The 18,731-nt window shown below is 40.0% G+C and overlaps 1 protein-coding gene across 1 annotated transcript; it reads left to right on the plus strand.

Annotated features, from left to right (window-relative positions):
- The first annotated feature begins 2,875 nt into the window (after positions 1 to 2,875).
- On the plus strand, positions 2,876 to 14,855 carry LOC122690495 (60S ribosomal protein L12-like). The gene is made up of 4 exons (XM_043897439.1): positions 2,876 to 3,034; positions 9,459 to 9,575; positions 12,264 to 12,268; positions 14,421 to 14,855. Exons 1-4 carry the CDS (start codon positions 2,876 to 2,878, stop codon positions 14,809 to 14,811), a joined length of 672 nt encoding a protein of 223 aa, XP_043753374.1. The 3' UTR covers positions 14,812 to 14,855.
- Positions 14,856 to 18,731: the final 3,876 nt, after the last annotated feature.

Consider the following 18,731-nt stretch of genomic DNA (forward strand, 5'->3'; position numbering starts at 1 on the left):
TTGCTATAACATATTCTCCAGTGTTTAATGTTAAATAAAAAGAAAGTAAAGTGGAAAAATAAAAGAACATAGTTTATCATAGTTTATCTTAGAAAGGGGGAAGAATGCAAATATGAATGTACCTATGTTTTTCTTTCCCTCCACCCCAACCCCCTTCCCGAACAGGACCTATATTTTTAAGAGACAATGTAAAGGATAGATCATAAAATAAATAAACTGTTACCTATGGAAGGAAGAAGGAAATAGTGGAGAGATAGAACCTAGATTTTTTTCTGAAGATACTTTGAATTAGAGATGTAACTTTAGAACCATGTCAATACTTTACATAATTATAAAGCAAAATTAAATTAAAAAATTTTTAAATGTGATATCTAAAAATCCAAAGCAACATGAAATAAATGGATCTATGTACTAAGTTAATGCCTTAATCAGGTGGAGACAAATGCTTTCAAGTGAACTTCAAAAGATAGTAAATTTGACTCTAAGTTTCTAATGGGCTATACCCTAATAAAAAGGAAATACATTAAAAAAATCTTAAACTGAAAGTTATATATATTTTTATAGTAAAAATGTATATTTAAAATAATATATGTTTTTTCTGATAATACTATATATTTGTATATTATAGTTATTAAATATTTAATTTAAAATTTTTATTGTATTTGCTTATAACTATTTATTAAATTTAAATATATATTAAATATGTTATATATATTTAGTAGTATAAGACTTATAATTAAATGTTGTAATATTAGGAACCAAGATTTTCAGCATAGAAGAGAAAAAGTATATTTAATAAAATCAAGGTCTTTATTTTTAAAATTATTTTTTAAAAGATATTACATAGTACTGAGTATATTCCCCATACTGTATATTTCATACCTGTGATTCATTTATTTTGCAACTAGGAATTTGTACCTTTTAGTGTCCCTCACCTGTTTCTTTTTTCTCCTCACCACCTCTGGCAATCACCTGTTCTCTGTATCTATAACTCTGCTTCTATTTTGCTATATTTGTTAATTTGTTTTGTTTTTTAGATTCCCCCTACAAGTGAAATCATCAAGTGTTTGTCTTTCTTTGTCTGACTTATTTCACTTAGCATAATACTCTCTAGGTCTATCCATGTTGTCACAAATAGCAAGATTTTGTTCTTTTTTATGATGGAGTAATATTCAATTGTGTATATAAACCATATCTTCTTTCTTTTTCTCCTTTATTTTTTATACCACATCTTTATCCATTCATCTGTTGCTTTGTATCTTGGCTGTTGTAAACTGCAATGAACATAGCGATGCAGCATTTCTAGTTAGTGTTTTTGTTTTCTTTGGATAAATACCCAGGAGTGGAATTGCTGAATCATATGGTAGTTCTTTTTAATATTTTGAAAAATCTCCATATTGTTTACTATAGTGGCTGCACCAATTTACATTTCCAGCAACAGTACCGAGGGGTTCCCTTTTTTCCACATCTTCACCAACACTTATTTGTTGCATTTTTAATAACAGCCATTCACACAGGTGTGAGGTGATATCTCGTTCTGGTTTTGACTTGCATCTCCCTGGTGATTAGTGATGTTGAGCATCTTTTTATGTATCTGTTAGCTGTCTGTATGTTCTTTGGAAAAATGTCTATTCAGTTCTTCTGCTCATTTATTCATTGGGCTGTTTGTTCTTTTGTTGTTGAGTTGTATGAATTGTTTGTGTATTTTGGATACTAACCCTTTATCAGTCATATCATTTGCACATATTTCTCCCACTCAGTAGGTTGTCTTTTCATTTTATTGACAGTTTCTTTTGCTGTGCAAAAGCTTTTACATTTAATTAGATTCCGTTTGTTTATTGTTGCTTTTGTTACCTTTGCCTTAGGAGACAGATCCCAAAAAATAATGCTATTATTTGTGTCCGAGAGTGTTCTGCCTATGTTTTCTTCTAGGAGTTTTATTTCCAGTCTTACATTTAGATCTTTAATCCATTTTTAGTTTATTTTTGCATATGGTATGAGAAAATGTTCTAATTTCATTCTTTTACATGTAGTTGACCAGTTTTCCAAGCACCACTTATTGAAGAGACTCTCTTTTCTCTATTGTTTATTATTGCCTCCTTTGTTGTCGATTGGCCATGAGTGTGTGGGTTTATTTCTGGGCTCTCTATTCTGTTGCACTTTTGTGTCAGTACCTTACTGTCTTGATTACTGTAGCTTTGTAGAAGTCAAGGAATGTGATACATCCAGGTTTGTTCTTCTTTCTCAAGATTGTTTTGACTATTTGGGGTCTTTCGTGTTTCCATTTCTTTAGAATTATTCGTTCTTGTTCTGTGAAAACTGCCATTGGTAATTTTATAAGGATTTCAATGAATCTCTAGCTTTGGGTAGTTGGGTTATTTAAACAATATTAGTTCTTCTAATCCATGAACACAGTATATCTTTCCAACTGTTTGTGTCTTCTTCATTTTCTTTCATCAGTGTCTTACGGTTTTCTGATTACAGATCTTTTACCAATTTAGATTTATTCTTAGGTATTTTTGATGCAATGTACATGGGATTATTTTCCTAATTTCTCTTTCTGATAGTTCATTGTTAGTGTATAGAAATGATTTAGATTTCTGTATATTAATTTTGCATCCTGCAACTTTACCAAATTCATTGACAAACTCTAGAAATTTTTTGGTGGTGTCTTTAGAATTTTCTATGCAGAAATCACTGATGTGGAACATTAAAAAAGAACAAAGAATAAAAAGAAATGAGGACAGTTTAAGAGGCTTTTAAGGCAACGTCAAATGTAGTAACATTACCATTAATGCAATGTTAGTAGGGTCTCAGAAGGAAGAAAGGGGCAGAGAACATACTTGAAGATATAATAGCTGAAAACCTCCCTAACATGGATAAGAAACAGCCATCCAGGTCCAAGAAGCACAGAATCCCAAATAGGATCACCCCAAAGAGAACCACACCAAGACAGATTGTCATTAAAACAGCAAAAATTAAGGATAAAAAGAGAACACCAAAAGAAGCAGGGGGTCGGGGCGGGGTGGTGGGGGTGAGATTTCTCTTGTGGTCCAATGGTTAAGACTCCCTGCTTCCAATGCAGGGGATGTGGGTTTGATCCCTGTTCAGGGAACTAAGATCCCACATGCTTTGCAGTGCTGCCCAAAATAAATAAAGTAAAAGCAGCAAGGACCAAGCAACATGTTATGTAGAAGGGAACCCCATAAGGTTATCAGCTGACTTTTCAGCAGAAACTCTTCAAGCCAAGAGGGTAGCACAATGTATTTAAAATAATGAAAGGAGAAAACCTACAACTAAGAATTCTCTAACCAGCGAGGCTTTTATACAGGTTTGATGAAGAGATCAAAAGTTTTACAGACAAACAAAAGTTAAAAGAGTTCAGCACCACCAAACCAGCTCTATAAGAAATGTTAAGGGGACTTCTCAAAGCTAAAAAGGAAAGGCTGCAACTAGAGACATGAAATTATGAAAGGAAAAAAATCTCCTTGGTAAAGGCAAATATACAGCACAGGTAGTAAATTAACCACAGAAAACCAGTAGGAAGATTAAAAGACAAAAGTAAAATCTATATCCATAATAAGTAGTTAAGGGGTGTATTAAAAAAACGATGCAAAATGTGATGTCAAAACCAATAAATGTTGAGGGAGGGCAAGGAATAATGCGGGGTTGTTAAAATATGTTTGAATTTAAGAGATCAGCAACTTAAATATATATTTATATATATATAAATATTTATATATATATATATATAAACAAAAATGAAGAAGGAATGATAGGATTAGAACAGTGATTCTCAAAGTATGGACCCTTGGATCATTTCAGGGATCCATGAAGTCAAAACTATTTTCATAAGATTTTATTTACCTTTTTCACTAGGTTGACACTGCATTGATGGTGGAAAAGCTAAAACCGCTAGTGCTTTAGCATAAGTTAAGGCAGTTGTACTCATTGTCTTAGTGGTCACTTATTTTTTACTGCCATGTTCAAAAAAAAAAATCACAAGTTTCACTTAAGGATGTCTTTGCTGAAGTAGTAAAAATTATTAATTTTATTAAATCAACCTTTGAATACGTGTCTTTATAATATTCTGTGTGATGAAATGGGAAGTCTGCACCAGGCATTTCTGCTACGCTCTGAAATATGATGGCTGTCTCCAGGAAAAGCGATTGTGCAATTATTTGAGTGGAGAGCTGAACTAGTCACTTTTTTTTTTTTTTGTCAAAGCTATTTTTACTGACAGGCAAACTATGGGTATTCAGACAGAGGTATCTGGCAGACATTTTCTTGAAAATTAAGATGTGGACCTTGTCAGTTCAAGAAAAACAACTTGACAGTATTTATTGCCAATGATAAAATTCAAGCTTTCAAGTGAAAATTGGAATTTTGGAAACTTGTATCCACCCTTGTGAGTTTAATATCTTGTCAATATTTAAAGACTTTTCAGATGAGACTCTTGGTGATATTAACAAAAGTGATTTGGGGGATATTGTGCAATGAGATGTGTCAACATTTGTAATATTTGCATAACTCAGTGAACCAACATTTTTGAAATGACTAATGCATGATGTTACAAAATCATGGATGGGTAAAAGATCCACTCAAAGTACAAGATAGATTTTAATGAAACAGGTTATGAAAAGTACATTGATGTGGTTTCAGATTCCACATCGCAACTACCCTTGAAGAAATTACCATTTCTTTCTAAAAAGTACGTCCATGATTATCTGTAAAGGCTATTGAAATGCTCCAGCCTTTTCTAAACTACAGATTGGTATGAGGCTGGGTATTCTTCCACCAAATATACTTCAACCAAAGCAACATATTACAGCAGACTGAATATAGGAAATATGAGAATCTAACTCTCTTCTAGTAAGCCAGACATTAAAGCAATTTACACATATGTACAGTGCCACTTTTTTCACTAATTATCTTTCTTTTGGAAAAAGAAAAAAAATATGGTTATTTTCCATAAAATATGCTATTTATGTTATACTTATTACATTATTTTTAAATGCACTAATACAAACATTCTAAAATTTCTCAGTTTTAATATTGCACATGGTAAATATCAGAAGCTATAACCTACATAAACAAAAGCTCTTTGGGATCCTTAATAACTATTAAGAATTTTGAGTCTAAAATTTGAGAACTTTTGAATTAGAACATCATTATTTTCCACGTAATAATAGTTAATGAAGTAATGAATCTTGGAATTGATCGATGGCCACCATATCACAAAAAAGGTGATATTATATACTTCCTGATAGATATTTACAACATTATCTATGAAATATTCTTTTCAAAAAATCTGTCTCTGATAAAACTCTAGATTCTACTACCAGTTTATATAAAATATATAAATTTTTATATAAAATTTTTATATACTATTTTATATATTTATTATATATAAAATAGAAGGGCAAGATGAACCTGTTAAGGTCACACTGGGTATATAAAAAGCAAAACCTAGCATAACAGGTCTTTCCATAGGAGATATGACTCCATTTCTTCAATGAATAAATTGCAAGGAAAAGAAAGGGAGAAGCAACCCATGGACTTCTGTTCCTGTTGTGTGGAATGCTTTACCCTGCATTTCCAGTTGGTGAGCTCATATTTATCTTTCTTTAAAAAATTTTTTTCTTCCAGTTTTATTGAGATAGAATTGACATACAATATCATGAAATGATTACTACAGTAAGTTTAGTGAACATCCATCATTGCATATATTGGGTTGGCCAAAAAGTTCATTTGGTTTTTCCATCCCATCGAGCAGAAAAACTCGTATGAACTTTTTGGCCAACCCAAGAGATACATTAAAGAAACAGAGAAAATATACATTTTTTTCCTTGTGATGGGAACTCTCAGGATTTACCCTCTTAACTTTCATATATAACATATAGCAGTGTTAATTATATTTATCATGTTGTATAATACATCTGTGTGTGTGTGTGTGTGTGTTAGTCGCTCAGTTGTGTCCAACTCTTTGCGACCCCATGGACTGTAGCCCACCAGGCTCCTTTGTCCATGGGATTCTCTAGGTAAGAATACTGGAGTGGGTTGCCATATACATCTCTAGTACTTATTTATTTTGTAACTGGAAGTGTGTATGTCTTGACTATCTTCATCCATCCCCTCTCCCCCCGTCCCCTAACTCTGGTAACCACAAATCTGATCTCATTTTCTATGAGTTTGTTTTTGAAGGATAATTGACCTTCAATGCTATGTTAGTTCTTATTACATAGCATTGTGATTTGGTATTTCTATACACTTCGAAATGATCACAGTTTACTCAGTTTTCAAGTCAAAGTTACCTCCTCAGTGAAGCTTTTCCTACCTTCCCCAGACAGAACCCATTACTTCTTTTGTACTCCAAAGGTATTTTGTACAAATCTGCAGTTTACTGCTCACCATACTTTATTACAGTGTCTGTTTACAAGTTTCATCTCTCCTTGAGTACCAGCACCACCTTCTCTGTGCATATATATTTCCAAGGCTCGGCACTATAATTTGGTTCATAACAGTCAACAGATGTTTATTAAATGAATGAATGGGATGGTGGTTGGGTCCATGCTCAAGTGCATGAATCTACACTTCATTCCTTTTCTAATGAATTCTACTACTGTCATGGACTGAACTGTAACCCCTCCAGTTGATATGTTGAAGCCTTAACCACCAATGTGGTGGTATCTGGAGATGGGGCCTTTGGGAGATCATTAGGATTAGATGGATCGTGAGGGTGGGGCCTACAGGATGGTACTGGTGCCCTTATAAGAGTAGAGGTGCAACCTTTCTCTCTCTCTGCCAATCTTGCTCTCCGTCTCTACCACGGGAAGACTCACTGAGAAAGCAGTCATCCACAAGCCAGGAAGAGAGCTCCCACCAGAACCTGACCATGCTGGCACCTTGATCCCAGACTTCCAGTTTCCAGAACTGTGAGAAAATAAATGTCTGTTGTTTAAGCTACTCAATCTATGATATTTTATTATAGCAGCCCAAGCTGACTAATTCATCTGCCTTTGCTCCTCCTACATCTTCAGGTTCTTCACCAGTTTCCTTTATCCAGGAAACCAAACTTGACACAATGTCCTAAGGGGCTGATCATGACTAATCTTGACAGAAGGCAAGTTTAACAATAAGTACAAACAGTTATTGAGTGCCTAATCTATGGCAGGCACTGCTCTGGGTGTAGGATGGTAGTAGGGTTAAGAAATCTAGGGCCTGCTATTTTGAGCTTAGAACCTACTTGGGAGATGGCCAATGATTAAGTGAATCCATAAAAATAATTGCAGCTATAGTAAGTGCTGTGAAGAAAATAGAACATTGTGATGTAGAATCAGGGTGTGTGTTGGTGGGGGGGGGGTTGGGGGAGTAGTGCAAATTACTCTAACTAGGGTGGTAAGGGAAGGAGTGATATCGAAGATGAGATACAAGTGAGCCAGCTGTGTGTGAAATAGGGGGAAAATTTGATTTATAGGCTTGGGAGACAGTAAGTGCAAAGGACCTGAAGCAGGGGAAGAGCTTGGCATGTTTTAATTGGTGGTAGGTGAAGGGAAGCAGCGTTTACCACCTCAAAATATGCCTCTTTAGCGTAAGAATTCTTTTGAGCTGGTTGTTTTTAGACATAGGAAAAGCTCTGAAAACCCACTAGAAGTTACTCTTTTGTAAGAGACATTTACATTTGTAAGGGAAATCTCCATTTGTAAGGGTGTCGCCCTCTCCAGTACCAGGAAAAAGAGGATGACTAAACCTCTAGAAACTCTCAACAATGGAGATGGCAGTCATGTGTCAGCCCTAGAACCTTACCTGTGCTTTTTTTTTTTTTTATTCTGGGCTGTGCTGGGTCTTCATTGTTGGGTGGGCTTTTCTCTAGTTGTGGTGAGTGAGGGCTACGCTTCGTTGCAGTACGCAGGCTTCTCATTGCAGCGGCTTCTCTTGTAGAGCACAGGCTCTAGGGCTTGAGGGCTTCAGTAGTTGTGGTTCCCATGCCACACGGGCTTAGTTGTTCCAAGGATGTGGGATCTTCCTGACCCAGGAATCGAACCCATTTCTCCTGCAGGGCATCACTGAGGCACAGGGGAAGGTGATTGGAAAGAGGTACTGTTATCTAGTTCTGCGCAGGCCTGAGCTACTAAGCTACAGGCTTCTGCTCTTAGCACGACCTGGGGGTGGAAATTTTGGCCCTCTGATGTCAGAAGGTCACTGAGCCGAACACTTCCGGGTGTCTGCATGCCCAGTTTGGGGGGAGGGGGGTCAGTGGTCCTATCCATTTTTTTAAAAATTTTTATTGGAGTATAGTTGCTTTATGGTATTGTGTTTCTACTGTACAGCAAAGTGTATCAGCTCTATGTATATATACATCCCCTTTTCCTTTCTTTTTTTTTTAAACAGGAAAAAATCAAGCAAAAATTTAATAATCTATACATGGGAGAGACTCAGGAAAACTAAGTATTTCTGGTCTATTCAGTCTTAATGAGCTCAGCTCAACCTAGACAACTGATTCCAAGTTCCTGGAAAACAATTCTGGTGAACATCTTGTTGTTTAGCTTACTTGCCACTTGGAGGATATGCAAGTCTTCAAACGACCTTGATTAGTGAAGGCAGGTGAAATGGATTTGACTCGTGATTTACCCACTGCTTCACGAGGAGGCTTTAGAGGCGTCCAGGCAGGGGATGATTGTGGAAGCAAAGAAAGAGATGCAGAGCTGTTGGAAATCTATATGGAGGGTCAGCAGAGTTTTCTGATGGGGTCTCCACATACTGCAGTACTCCTGTATCCTTGCAGGCAGCGCTCCTAAGCTGGGATCCATGTGTCCCAGGAAATTCCTGAATGCACCTTGGGGAGTTCACACCCCTCTGAAAAGGTATGAGGGATGGTATGTCTGAGTATTGTCTTGGCGGGGGTGGGCGCCCATGGTTTTCATCAGGTTCTCAAAGGTGGTAGAAACCCCAACAGATATGAGAGGTGATTGAAGCTGGAGGAGGGACACGTTGGGGGTTTGTCATGCTCTTTACTTTTCTGTTTGCTTGGAAGTTTGCATAATAAGCAGCTCAAAATGTTGGTGTGCCAACTGTGCAAGAAGAACAAAGAAGGATTGTTGTGGCAGACCTTTTGAAAGGCACATTGCTACATTTTATGGCTCATGGTCAGTCTGTTCCAAGATTTCCAAGGTGTTCTCAGATTGCCACAGCCCCCCATCCTCCCCTATGTGGCTTTGGTGGCCACTTTGTTTCTCCTTCAAGGGGACCGCCTTTTGCTGAATTTCATTTTCTGAATTTCACAAATGCAGAGTATATTCAAGTTCCTTGAAACAAAGAGCTGGGGTGCTGGGGTTTGACTTGAAAACAGCTTTCTCAGGCACTGGTGACCCTGAGAAATAACAAAAACCTTGAGCCTCAAATTCTTCTATGTAAAAGAGGACTTATATTTGCTCTTTGGGTGATTGGTGATAAAAAAGAAGATCTGGGTGAAATACATATCCCAGCCCTGCGTGACTAAACATGAGCTTGGCGCTGCTGTCCTTTTCAAGTTGTGGAAGAATCATGCAAAATTGGCGAGCACGGTGTCCTCTTCCGTCATTCAACTGGTCAAGGTAGGATTTAATTTTTATTTTATTTAAAAAACACTTTTTACTAAAGTATAGTTGATTTACAGTGTTGTGTTAGTTTCCAGTGTACAGCAAAGTGATTCAGTTATACATATGTATGTATCCTTTTTTAGATTCTTATCCATTACAGTTTATTACAAGATATTGAATATAGTTCCCTGTGCTATACAGTAGGTCCTTGTTGGTTATCTATTTTTTAAAAAATTTATTGATTTTTTATTTTTGACTGTGCTGGATCTTTGTTGCAGCATGGGCTTTTCTTTAGTTGTGGTGAGCGGCGGCTACTCTCTAATTGCAGTGCCCAGGCTTCTCATTGTGGTGGCTTTTCTTATTGCAGAGCTCAGGCTCTGGGCCCATAGGCTTCAGTAGCTGAGGCCCTAGACCACAAGCTCAATCGTAGTGGTGTACGGGCTTAGTTGCTCCACGGCATGCAGGATCCTACTGGATCAGGGATCGAACCAGGGTCTCCTGCCTTGGCAGGTGGATTCCCAACCACTGGGCCACTAGGGAAGCCTGGTTATCGTTTTTATACATGTGCTGTGTGCTGTGCTTATTCACTCAAGCATATCTGACTCTCTGTGGTCCCTTGGACTGTAGCCTGCCAGGCTCCTCCATCCATGGGATTCTCCAGGCAAGAATACTGGAGTGGGTTGCCATTCCCTTCTCCAGGGGATCTTCCTGACCCAGGGATCGAACCAGCATCTCTTGTGTCTCCTGCATTGGCAGGAGGATTCCTTACCACTATAATATATATAGTAGCCTGTATATTTTAGTCCCAAACTCCTAGTTTATTCTCCCCTCCCCCCACCTTTCCCTTTTAGTAACGGCAAGTTTGTTTCCTTTCTCTGTGTGTGTTCCCAGAGGGCTGGGGAAAGCCATTTGTTATGTTGAATGCCTCTCTCACCCCCCACCACCAGTAATAAGCACCCCAAGGGTCAAGCAGAGTTGGGCTGACACCCTGATTCCCCTGACTCTGCTGAAAAACCTGCAGTGTGTCTTTGAGGTATAGTTCTCTCTCTTGCTTGTTCAGTTCTGCTTTTGACAAAGTCAGAGCTGTTGGCCTGGTGGCTCCGTGGGCAGCTTGTGGAGGCCACACCTTGGCTGGTCTCCCCACCTCAGCCCCCGTCCTCCTGGTGACGTCCTGGGCTGCTCCGGGGGACTCATCCTGCCTCTCCTCTGCTGCTCCAAGCAGGTCAGTCTCTGGTACCTGGTTCTTCCCTTGTTCTCAGCTCAGCTTTCCTTTCTTCTCCTGTAGCTGCTCCCAAGGCAATTGGCCACGTTCCTCAGCGCCTGCTTTCTTTAGAGCCCTGAAGCCAATCTGTTTTGGTTTCCAGGGTTTCAAACGATGACAAGGGCAAGGCCTCCTGTAATGGAAGAGCATCCCCTATCCTCTCTCATCTGACTCTTCCAACTGTTTTAATCATACGGAGGCTTGGAGGGTGTTGTGGAGGCAGCGCAGGGTGGTGGCTGAGAGAGCAGGCTCTGGTGTCAGCAACTTTGGGTCCCATCCTGGCCCTCCTACCTATTAACTGAGTGACCTCAACCAAGTCACTTAACTTCTCTTTGTCGCCATTTTTTACCTCCACCATAGAGATAATACCACTTACCTCTGGGGCTTATGAGGATAAAGTACTAAGATGACATGGCATATAAAAGGTGTTTAATGAATGAAGAAAATCACATAAGAAGGGTTCAATTAGTGAAGAAAGTCATGGCAAGAGGGTTCAATGAGTGAAGAAAATTCTGGTCACTCAAGTAGTGCCAGACTGCTCTTGCTGCCCCTTTAGACCCACTCTTCCCACCCTGTTCTCATCTGCCTGACTTCTTCTTGGGTTTGGCCGTTGGTGAGCCCCAGCAAGAGCACAAAGGATGGAGGCAGAATGAAGTCAGAGATCTATTTCCCTGACTCTATTCCAACAGAGTCACCTTACTCTGCCTATGTTCCTTGTCAGGAGGTCATAGCTCTTAAGGCAGCCCTCTCTATGGGACTTCTCCCTTTTGGGTTCCAATGAGAAGTCTATCTCTTCCATCTTTGGAGCTAGGAGTGAACACAGTCTCAGGGTACTGCATTGAGCCTAACTGGTGTAACTGGGAGCTTCCAGAATGACCTCCTTCTTGGTGGGCTCCTTACTTCTCATAGGCTTGGACCTTTGGGGTGTCTTTCTTCACAAGGTCTTGAGGAGATTATCCAATGAAATACTATCTAGAATATGTTGTTGACTGTAAAGCACTGTGATTACTATAGGGTTTTATTTTTATTAGGAGGTGACCAAACCCTCACAGGTGAAAAAATGACTGTAGGAAAAATATCTGGTAATCTGTGATGTTTACCTTGTGTGTGTGCATGGTCAGTTGCATCAGTCGTGTCCAGCTCTTTTGTGACCCCATGGACTGTAGCCTGCCAGGCTCTTCTGTCCTTGGAGATTCTCCAGACAAGAATACTGTAGCATGTTGCCATTTCCTTCTCCAGGGAATCTTCCCAACCCAGGCAGCAAACCTGCGGCTCCAGTGTTGGCAGGCGGATTCTTTCCCAATGAGCCACCTGGGAAGCTGATGTTCACCTATTTAGGTATTGGGATTATAATTTCAAAATCCAATCTATCAAAATGGTACCTCCCTCCCCTCACTGAGAACCTGAGAAAGGAATGTTCTAAGGATCTGTGTTCTATGCAATGGGTCCCTATGGAGGCCTTTTATCTCTTCTACCACATGATGTGAGGAATTTCAAGGCCTATCTCTTCTAAAGCCTAAAGCCTGCAGCCCCACAATCTCACTGAGGGCTCCACCTGCTCTGTTTTGGTTACCAACACATCTGTGTTTCCAAAAGGTGAGGCAGTTTGATCGACGAGCTAGATCTTCTTGGTCTGTGAATCTGGGGGGCTTTGCCTTATCTCTGAAGACAGTTTTCTACAATTTAATATGTACGTCAGACATTTCCATTTCTGACTTCTTTTTCCCTCAGGCTGTCTGACTGGCTCTGGGAGACATCTTAGATATCTCACCCTTTTTGGCACTGGCCCCAGGCCAGAATTCAACTTTTTTGACAACCCGGTCCCTGGAGCTAGCAGATATCTCTCAAGAAACATTTCTCTCCACTTTGCAAGGAGATCAAGGGTTTCTGTAGTCTCCTCTCTTAACTGAATCCCACCCTCCTCTTCCTGACTGCCTTGGCCATCTTCCTTCCTATTTGTGTTAATCAGTGTCCCCCCTGGTTCAGACTTTTCTAAGCTCCATGCCCTCCCCTTCTTCTCTGAAATGTCATCCTCTAGGACATGCTCCCACCCCATTGTCCAGCAGCCTCTCAGTCAGTATATGTCATTGTTACCTTTACAGCCCAAACTCATCTCAGTCATGATGAGAGATACAGCAGTGAGCCATCCTGAAGAGAGAGCTTAGTTCCCTGCCCAGGGATTGAATCTGGGTAGCCTGGATGAAAATCAGGAATCCTAGCTGCTAGACCACCAGGGGCTTGAGGCAAGAAGCAAAATGGCCCTGACTCTTTCCCCTCCTTTGAAAGCAAGAATGTTTCAAGGAGGTGAAAACTGGAAAAACAAGTATACAAAGTTTATTATTAGAGACTCAGTATAACATGTGGGAGAGCACACAGAGAAATAGTTTATGACAGAAGCAAGGCAGAAATGCCCACCTGAAGAGAAAGGGTATGGGCGTCTTCTCTAATGAGGGGCACCTTAAAGAGGTGATTTAAATCAGTAATAATTCATGCAGTGAATGAAGAGTCCTTCATCACATTGTGAGAAAGTAAAGTTACCTTGCGTCTGTGGCCACAGAATTTTGGCTCGAATTCTGAGGTGTTCTACCTGTTTAGGAGGTATGGACCGTCCTTAAAGTCAGTTTTTATTATTTACCCATCTTTTCCCGAAATCAGTTCAATTTAACTGTGTGTGAGGGGCAACTTCTTGATTTAGCTTGAGTTGTACTGGACAGAACACTGAACTCACAACTGTTTTCCTTAATTGATCTCCAAGGGTGACCCTTTCCCCTCTGAACATTATTACCTCTTATTAAACCTGTTGCTCTTCTCCACTCCTGTGTTTCCTTAGCCATTCTCCCCCTAAACATAACATTTTTGTTCCTGTGAAGGTCACAATGAAAAAAAGAGCCAAACTGGGCTCAAGACAGTGGCAGAGATGTGCTTTAAACAAATAAGGTAATAAGTTGCCAACAAGGTCATGGTAAACCTTGGCTGTTCATGGACAATTATGGTTAGACAGAGCTAGAATGATCCAGAGACCTGAAGGGCATATGTGAATGGCAGAGTGCCGAAACCAGCACCTCGCATTCTAAGCCCACTCAAGAACAGGGTCAGCGATTTAGCAAAACCATCTGGTTTCACACAGGCGTTTTGTTAGCGTCAGCACCACAGATGGGTGCAATAAGCCCCTTTTTAAAGGAAATGGAAGCACATTGGCTTAAAAAAAACCTTTTTGTTGAAGTGTCATATATGTACAAGAAAGTGGGGACTTCCCTGGCGGTCCAGTGGTTAAAACTTGGCCTTCCAACGCAGGTGGTGCGGGTTCAATCCCTGGTCAGGGAGCTGAGATCCCACATGTCTTGTAGCCAAAAAACCAAAACATGAAACAGAAGCAATATTATAACAAATTCAGCTTTCCGCTCGGAGGAGGCGAAGGTGTAACTTTCTTGGTCGTCCGGAATCCGGGTTCATCCGACACCAGCCGCCTCCACCGTGCCGCCTAAGTTCGACCCCAATGAGATCAAAGTCGTGTACCTGAGGTGCACCGGTGGGGAAGTCGGTGCTACGTCTGCACTGGCCCTCAAGATCGGCCCCTTGGGCCTGTCTCCAAAAAAGGTCGGTGATGACATCGCCAAGGCAACTGGTGATTGGAAGGGTCTGAGGATTACAGTGAAACTGACCATTCAGAACAGACAAACCCAGATTGAGGTGGTACCTTCTGCTTCTGCCCTGATCATCAAAGCCCTCAAGGAACCACCAAGGGACAGAAAGAAGCAGAAAAACATTAAGCACAGTGGAAAGATCACTTTTGATGAGATCGTCAACATTGCCCGGCAGATGCGGCATCAGTCTCTAGCTAGAGAACTTTCTGGAACCATTAAAGAGATCCTGGGGACCGCCCACTCTGTGGGCTGCAATGTTGATGGCCGACACCCTCATGACATCATAGATGATATCAAGAGTGGTGCAGTGGAGTGCCCAGCTAGTTAAGAACTGCAAAGGAAAAAGAAAAATAAAGGATCATTTGACAACCAGTGGGGAGGGCGGGGGGGGGGACAAATTCAGTAAAGACTTTAAAAATAGTCCATATAAAAAAAAAATCTTAAATAAAAAGTGCACAAATGTTTAGTGCGAGCTCACTGAGCAAACTGAGCTCACCCATGCAGCCAACACCTAGATCAGAAACAGAAAATGACCAGTGACCCCCAAAAGTTCCTCTTCTGATCCCTCCCAGTCACTGTCCAACCCTTTCTCCCTGTGTAGCACTTTCTCTAGCATGTTACATATTTTAGTTATCTTATTTGTAATCTATCTCCCCCACTGGAATATAAGCTTCATGAGGGCAGACATTTGTGTTCTGTTTTGTTAAGTGCTATATCCCCAGCTCCTTAACCTGTGCCTAGCACATTGTTATCACTCAGTCAATATTTGTGAAATGAATGCATGAAACTCTGCAATAAGAAATGCTAAAAAATGTGGCCGAGTGGTTAAGGTGGTGGACTAGAAATGCTTAAAAATAAGTCTAACCTTCAACAGATGAATGGACAAAGAAAATGTGGTCTAACCATACAATGAAATATTATTCAGCCATAAAAAGGAATGAAGGATACCTGCTACAATATGGCTAAACCTTGGAAACAAGGATGCTGAGTGAAAGAAGCTAAACACAAAGAACCACGTACTGTATGATTCCATTTATATGCAATGTTCAAAACAGGCAAGTCTATAGAGACAGGAAGTAGATTAGTGGTTGCCTAGGGCTGGAGGAGGGGGAAATTGGAATGGCTGTTTAGTGGGTAAGTGTTTTCTCTGGAGGTATGAAAATGTTTTGGAACTAGATAAAGGTGATGGCTGCATAACACTGTGAATATACTCAGTGCTACTGAATTGTACATTTAAAGATGGTTTATTTTTTTTCTTTCTTTTAAAAAAATATTTGTGCCAAGTCTTAATGCCTTAGTGGCACACAGGATCTTCAATCTTCTTTGCAGCATGTGGGATCTTTAGTTGTGGCACGTGGGATCTAGTTCCCTGACCAGGGATTGAACTTGGGCCCCTTGTATTGAGAGTGCAGAGTCTTAGCCACTGGACCACCAGGGAAGTCCCTCATTTTCTTTTATGTGAATTTCACCTCAATAAAGCAAATATTAAAAAATCCTCAGAGGGACTAAATTTGCTGAACACCTTTTCTTCACCACCAGAAAAAGTGGATGGTGGTGACTGTAGGATTCTTTATTTGAGAAAGGTGATGGATATGTAGGCAAAAATTTGGAGGAAGTGGCCTAGGCTACAGTACTCTGTGTAGGGAGGGGAGGGAGGATTTCTAGCCATGGGAATTGGAAGATGGGAGCCAGCAAAGTTGCGTGAAGGTAGACAAGGATGAAGAAAAAGATATGGAGATGACAATGCTGAGAAAAGAAACTTGGGACGAACCACTTTAAAGGGTTTCTTGAGAGAAATGCAGCCCTTTTTGGTGTTAGGGATCGTTTCTGAATACAAAGCATGCGTGGGTGTTCAGTCCTTCAGTTGTGTCCAACTCTTTGCGACCCCATGGACTGTAGCCCTCCAGACTCCTCTGTCCATGGGATTCTCCAGGCAAGAATACTGGAGTAGGTTGCCATGACCTTCTTCAAGGGATTTTCCTGACCCAGGGATCAAACCCTGACTCTTAACATCTCCTGTACTGGCAGGTGGATTCTTTACCACTGAGCCACCAAGGAAGCCCTCTGAATACAATAGGTAACATTAATGAGTACAGCACTATGGAGACTTTTTTTAACTTCTTTTTTTCATTGAACTGTAGTTGATTTACAATAGTATGTTAGTGCAAAGTGAGTCAATTATATATATATATATATATTCTTTTTCAGGTTTTTGTTCATTATAGGTTATTACAAGATACTGAATATTATTCCCTGTGTTATACAGTAAATCTTTGTTGTTAATTGTATACATGGTGTTTAAAAAAAAACTGAAGTATAGTTAATTTACAATGCTGTATTAATTGGTTGGAAATCTCTTGAAAGACTTCTGAATCTAGGGAGACAAGGCCTTATAGTGGTTTGAATGGTGGTCCCCAAAAGATATATTCATTTTCTAATCCCTGGAATCTGTGAATGTGACCTTATTTGGCAAAAGGTCTTTGCACATGAAATTAAGAATCTTAAGATGCAGAGATCTCCCTGGATTTTCTGGTTGGGGGGGAGTTAAATTCTAATAACATGTGTCCCTAGAAAAGAAAGTCAGAGGGAGATTTGAGACAGACAGAAGAAAAGAAGACAGACACAGAGTTGAAGGTGTAGTAGTGGAGGGAGAGATTGGAATGACGTGGCCACAAGCCAAGGAAGGCCAGCAACCACCAGAGGCTTGAAAGTGTTTGGCCCTGCCTGTGGACACCTTGATTTTGACCTTCTGGCCTCCAGGCTGTGAGAGCATAAATTTCTGTTGTTTGAAGCCACCAAGTTTGTGGTAATATGTTACAGAAGTCCCAGGAAACTAATTCAGGCCTCCAGTGATAAATCCAACAAGTTGGAGAAAAAACTACACACAAGGTCAAGAGTTTGGGTCCTTGGGAATCCCAGGAGTGGAGAAGATCCCCAAACCCCCTTTGTGTCTGTGAGGATGAGCTGATGGTCATCTGGCTTGTATATTGGCCCCCGTGTGCACTCATGTGGCCGACAGCAAATGAGGCATTCACGGGCTGACTGGCTCACAGCATTTCGTATTTTTTGGCCTGTCAGCATTAACACTGCAAGAATACAGGTAGGTGCTTGGGTCACAAGTAAGAGTGTGAAGACTTTAAAACAGCACTCAAAGAGAAAGGAATCTATATTTGCTTCGTGGAAATAAAATTTTACTGCTCTGTGAGCTTGGTTTATTAATTCAGAGTAGGGAAAGGAAATTGGCAAAGTCTGTCACCTTTTATTTGATCAAGTGACCAGCCACCTGAAGCGGGCATGTTTTAAAGACACTGGGTGATAAATGTTCACTGTGTGAAGATGGAAGGAGGGAGGGAGAGAGTTTGATTTTGAAAGAACAATGCAGCCAAGTGTTTATTCATCATACATGCAGTGTTCCTAAGAGACGGACGTTGAATTTCAAAATTCTTATTGAAAAATTTTAAAAGTTCCTTTCTCTGATTGTTGCAGAGAGGGAGGTAGAATTGAGAGGAGAAAGGAGAGGCTCTTTGACACACTTACCTATTTAACATTTAAAGCCTTGACTATACGCCTTAGCAGTACCAGGAGGCTGTAGGGTTTTACAATGTTTAAAATCCTTGGACATTATCTTTGCTTTTATTCACATGTAATTTCATACTTTATGTTTAAAGACCTGGGTTTCCTAGGTAAGAATCATTCCCTTCTCTTTCAATTCACAGATGATAGTTACTTAGAGAATGGAGACTGGACTGATTATTTTCTTTTACTGTATCCTAAAGAATTATGGTAAAACTTGACTGAAAATTTCTGGACTACAGAAACAACTTCTCTGCCAATCCCTTCCACTCTTCCACCTGTTTCATCTCATAAAAGCAAGATAAAGTTGTATTTTCTCAGTTGTTCCTTTCTATTGTGTTTCTCACTTCAGTCTATCTTTCAGGGACACTATTATGTATATTATTTGTGTGTGTGTGAGTGCTCAGTCATGTCCGACTCTTTGTGATCCCATGGACTATAGCCCACCAGGCTCCTCTGTCCATGGGATTTTCCAGGCAAGACTACTGGAATGAGTTGCCATTTCCTACTCAAAGGGATCTTTCTGACCCAGGGATCAAACCCTCATCTCTTGTGTCTCCTGCTTTGGCAAATGGATTCTTTACCACTGTACCTCCTGGTAAGCCCATATATATTATATGTTATATTATATATCATATACATTATATTATATATTACATGACTCCACTAGTCATT

Source organism: Cervus elaphus, chromosome X (genome assembly GCF_910594005.1).
Source record: "Cervus elaphus chromosome X, mCerEla1.1, whole genome shotgun sequence".
Taxonomy (NCBI): Eukaryota; Metazoa; Chordata; class Mammalia; order Artiodactyla; family Cervidae; genus Cervus; species Cervus elaphus.

Coding starts and splice junctions, on each gene's coding strand:
- LOC122690495 (XM_043897439.1), top strand. CDS start 2,876: ATGGATAAGAAACAGCCATCCAGGTCCAAGAAGCACAGAATCCCAAAT. Junction 3,035..9,458: donor GTCGGGGCGGGGTGGTGGGG/GTGAGATTTCTC, acceptor GTGATAAAAAAG/AAGATCTGGGTGAAATACAT.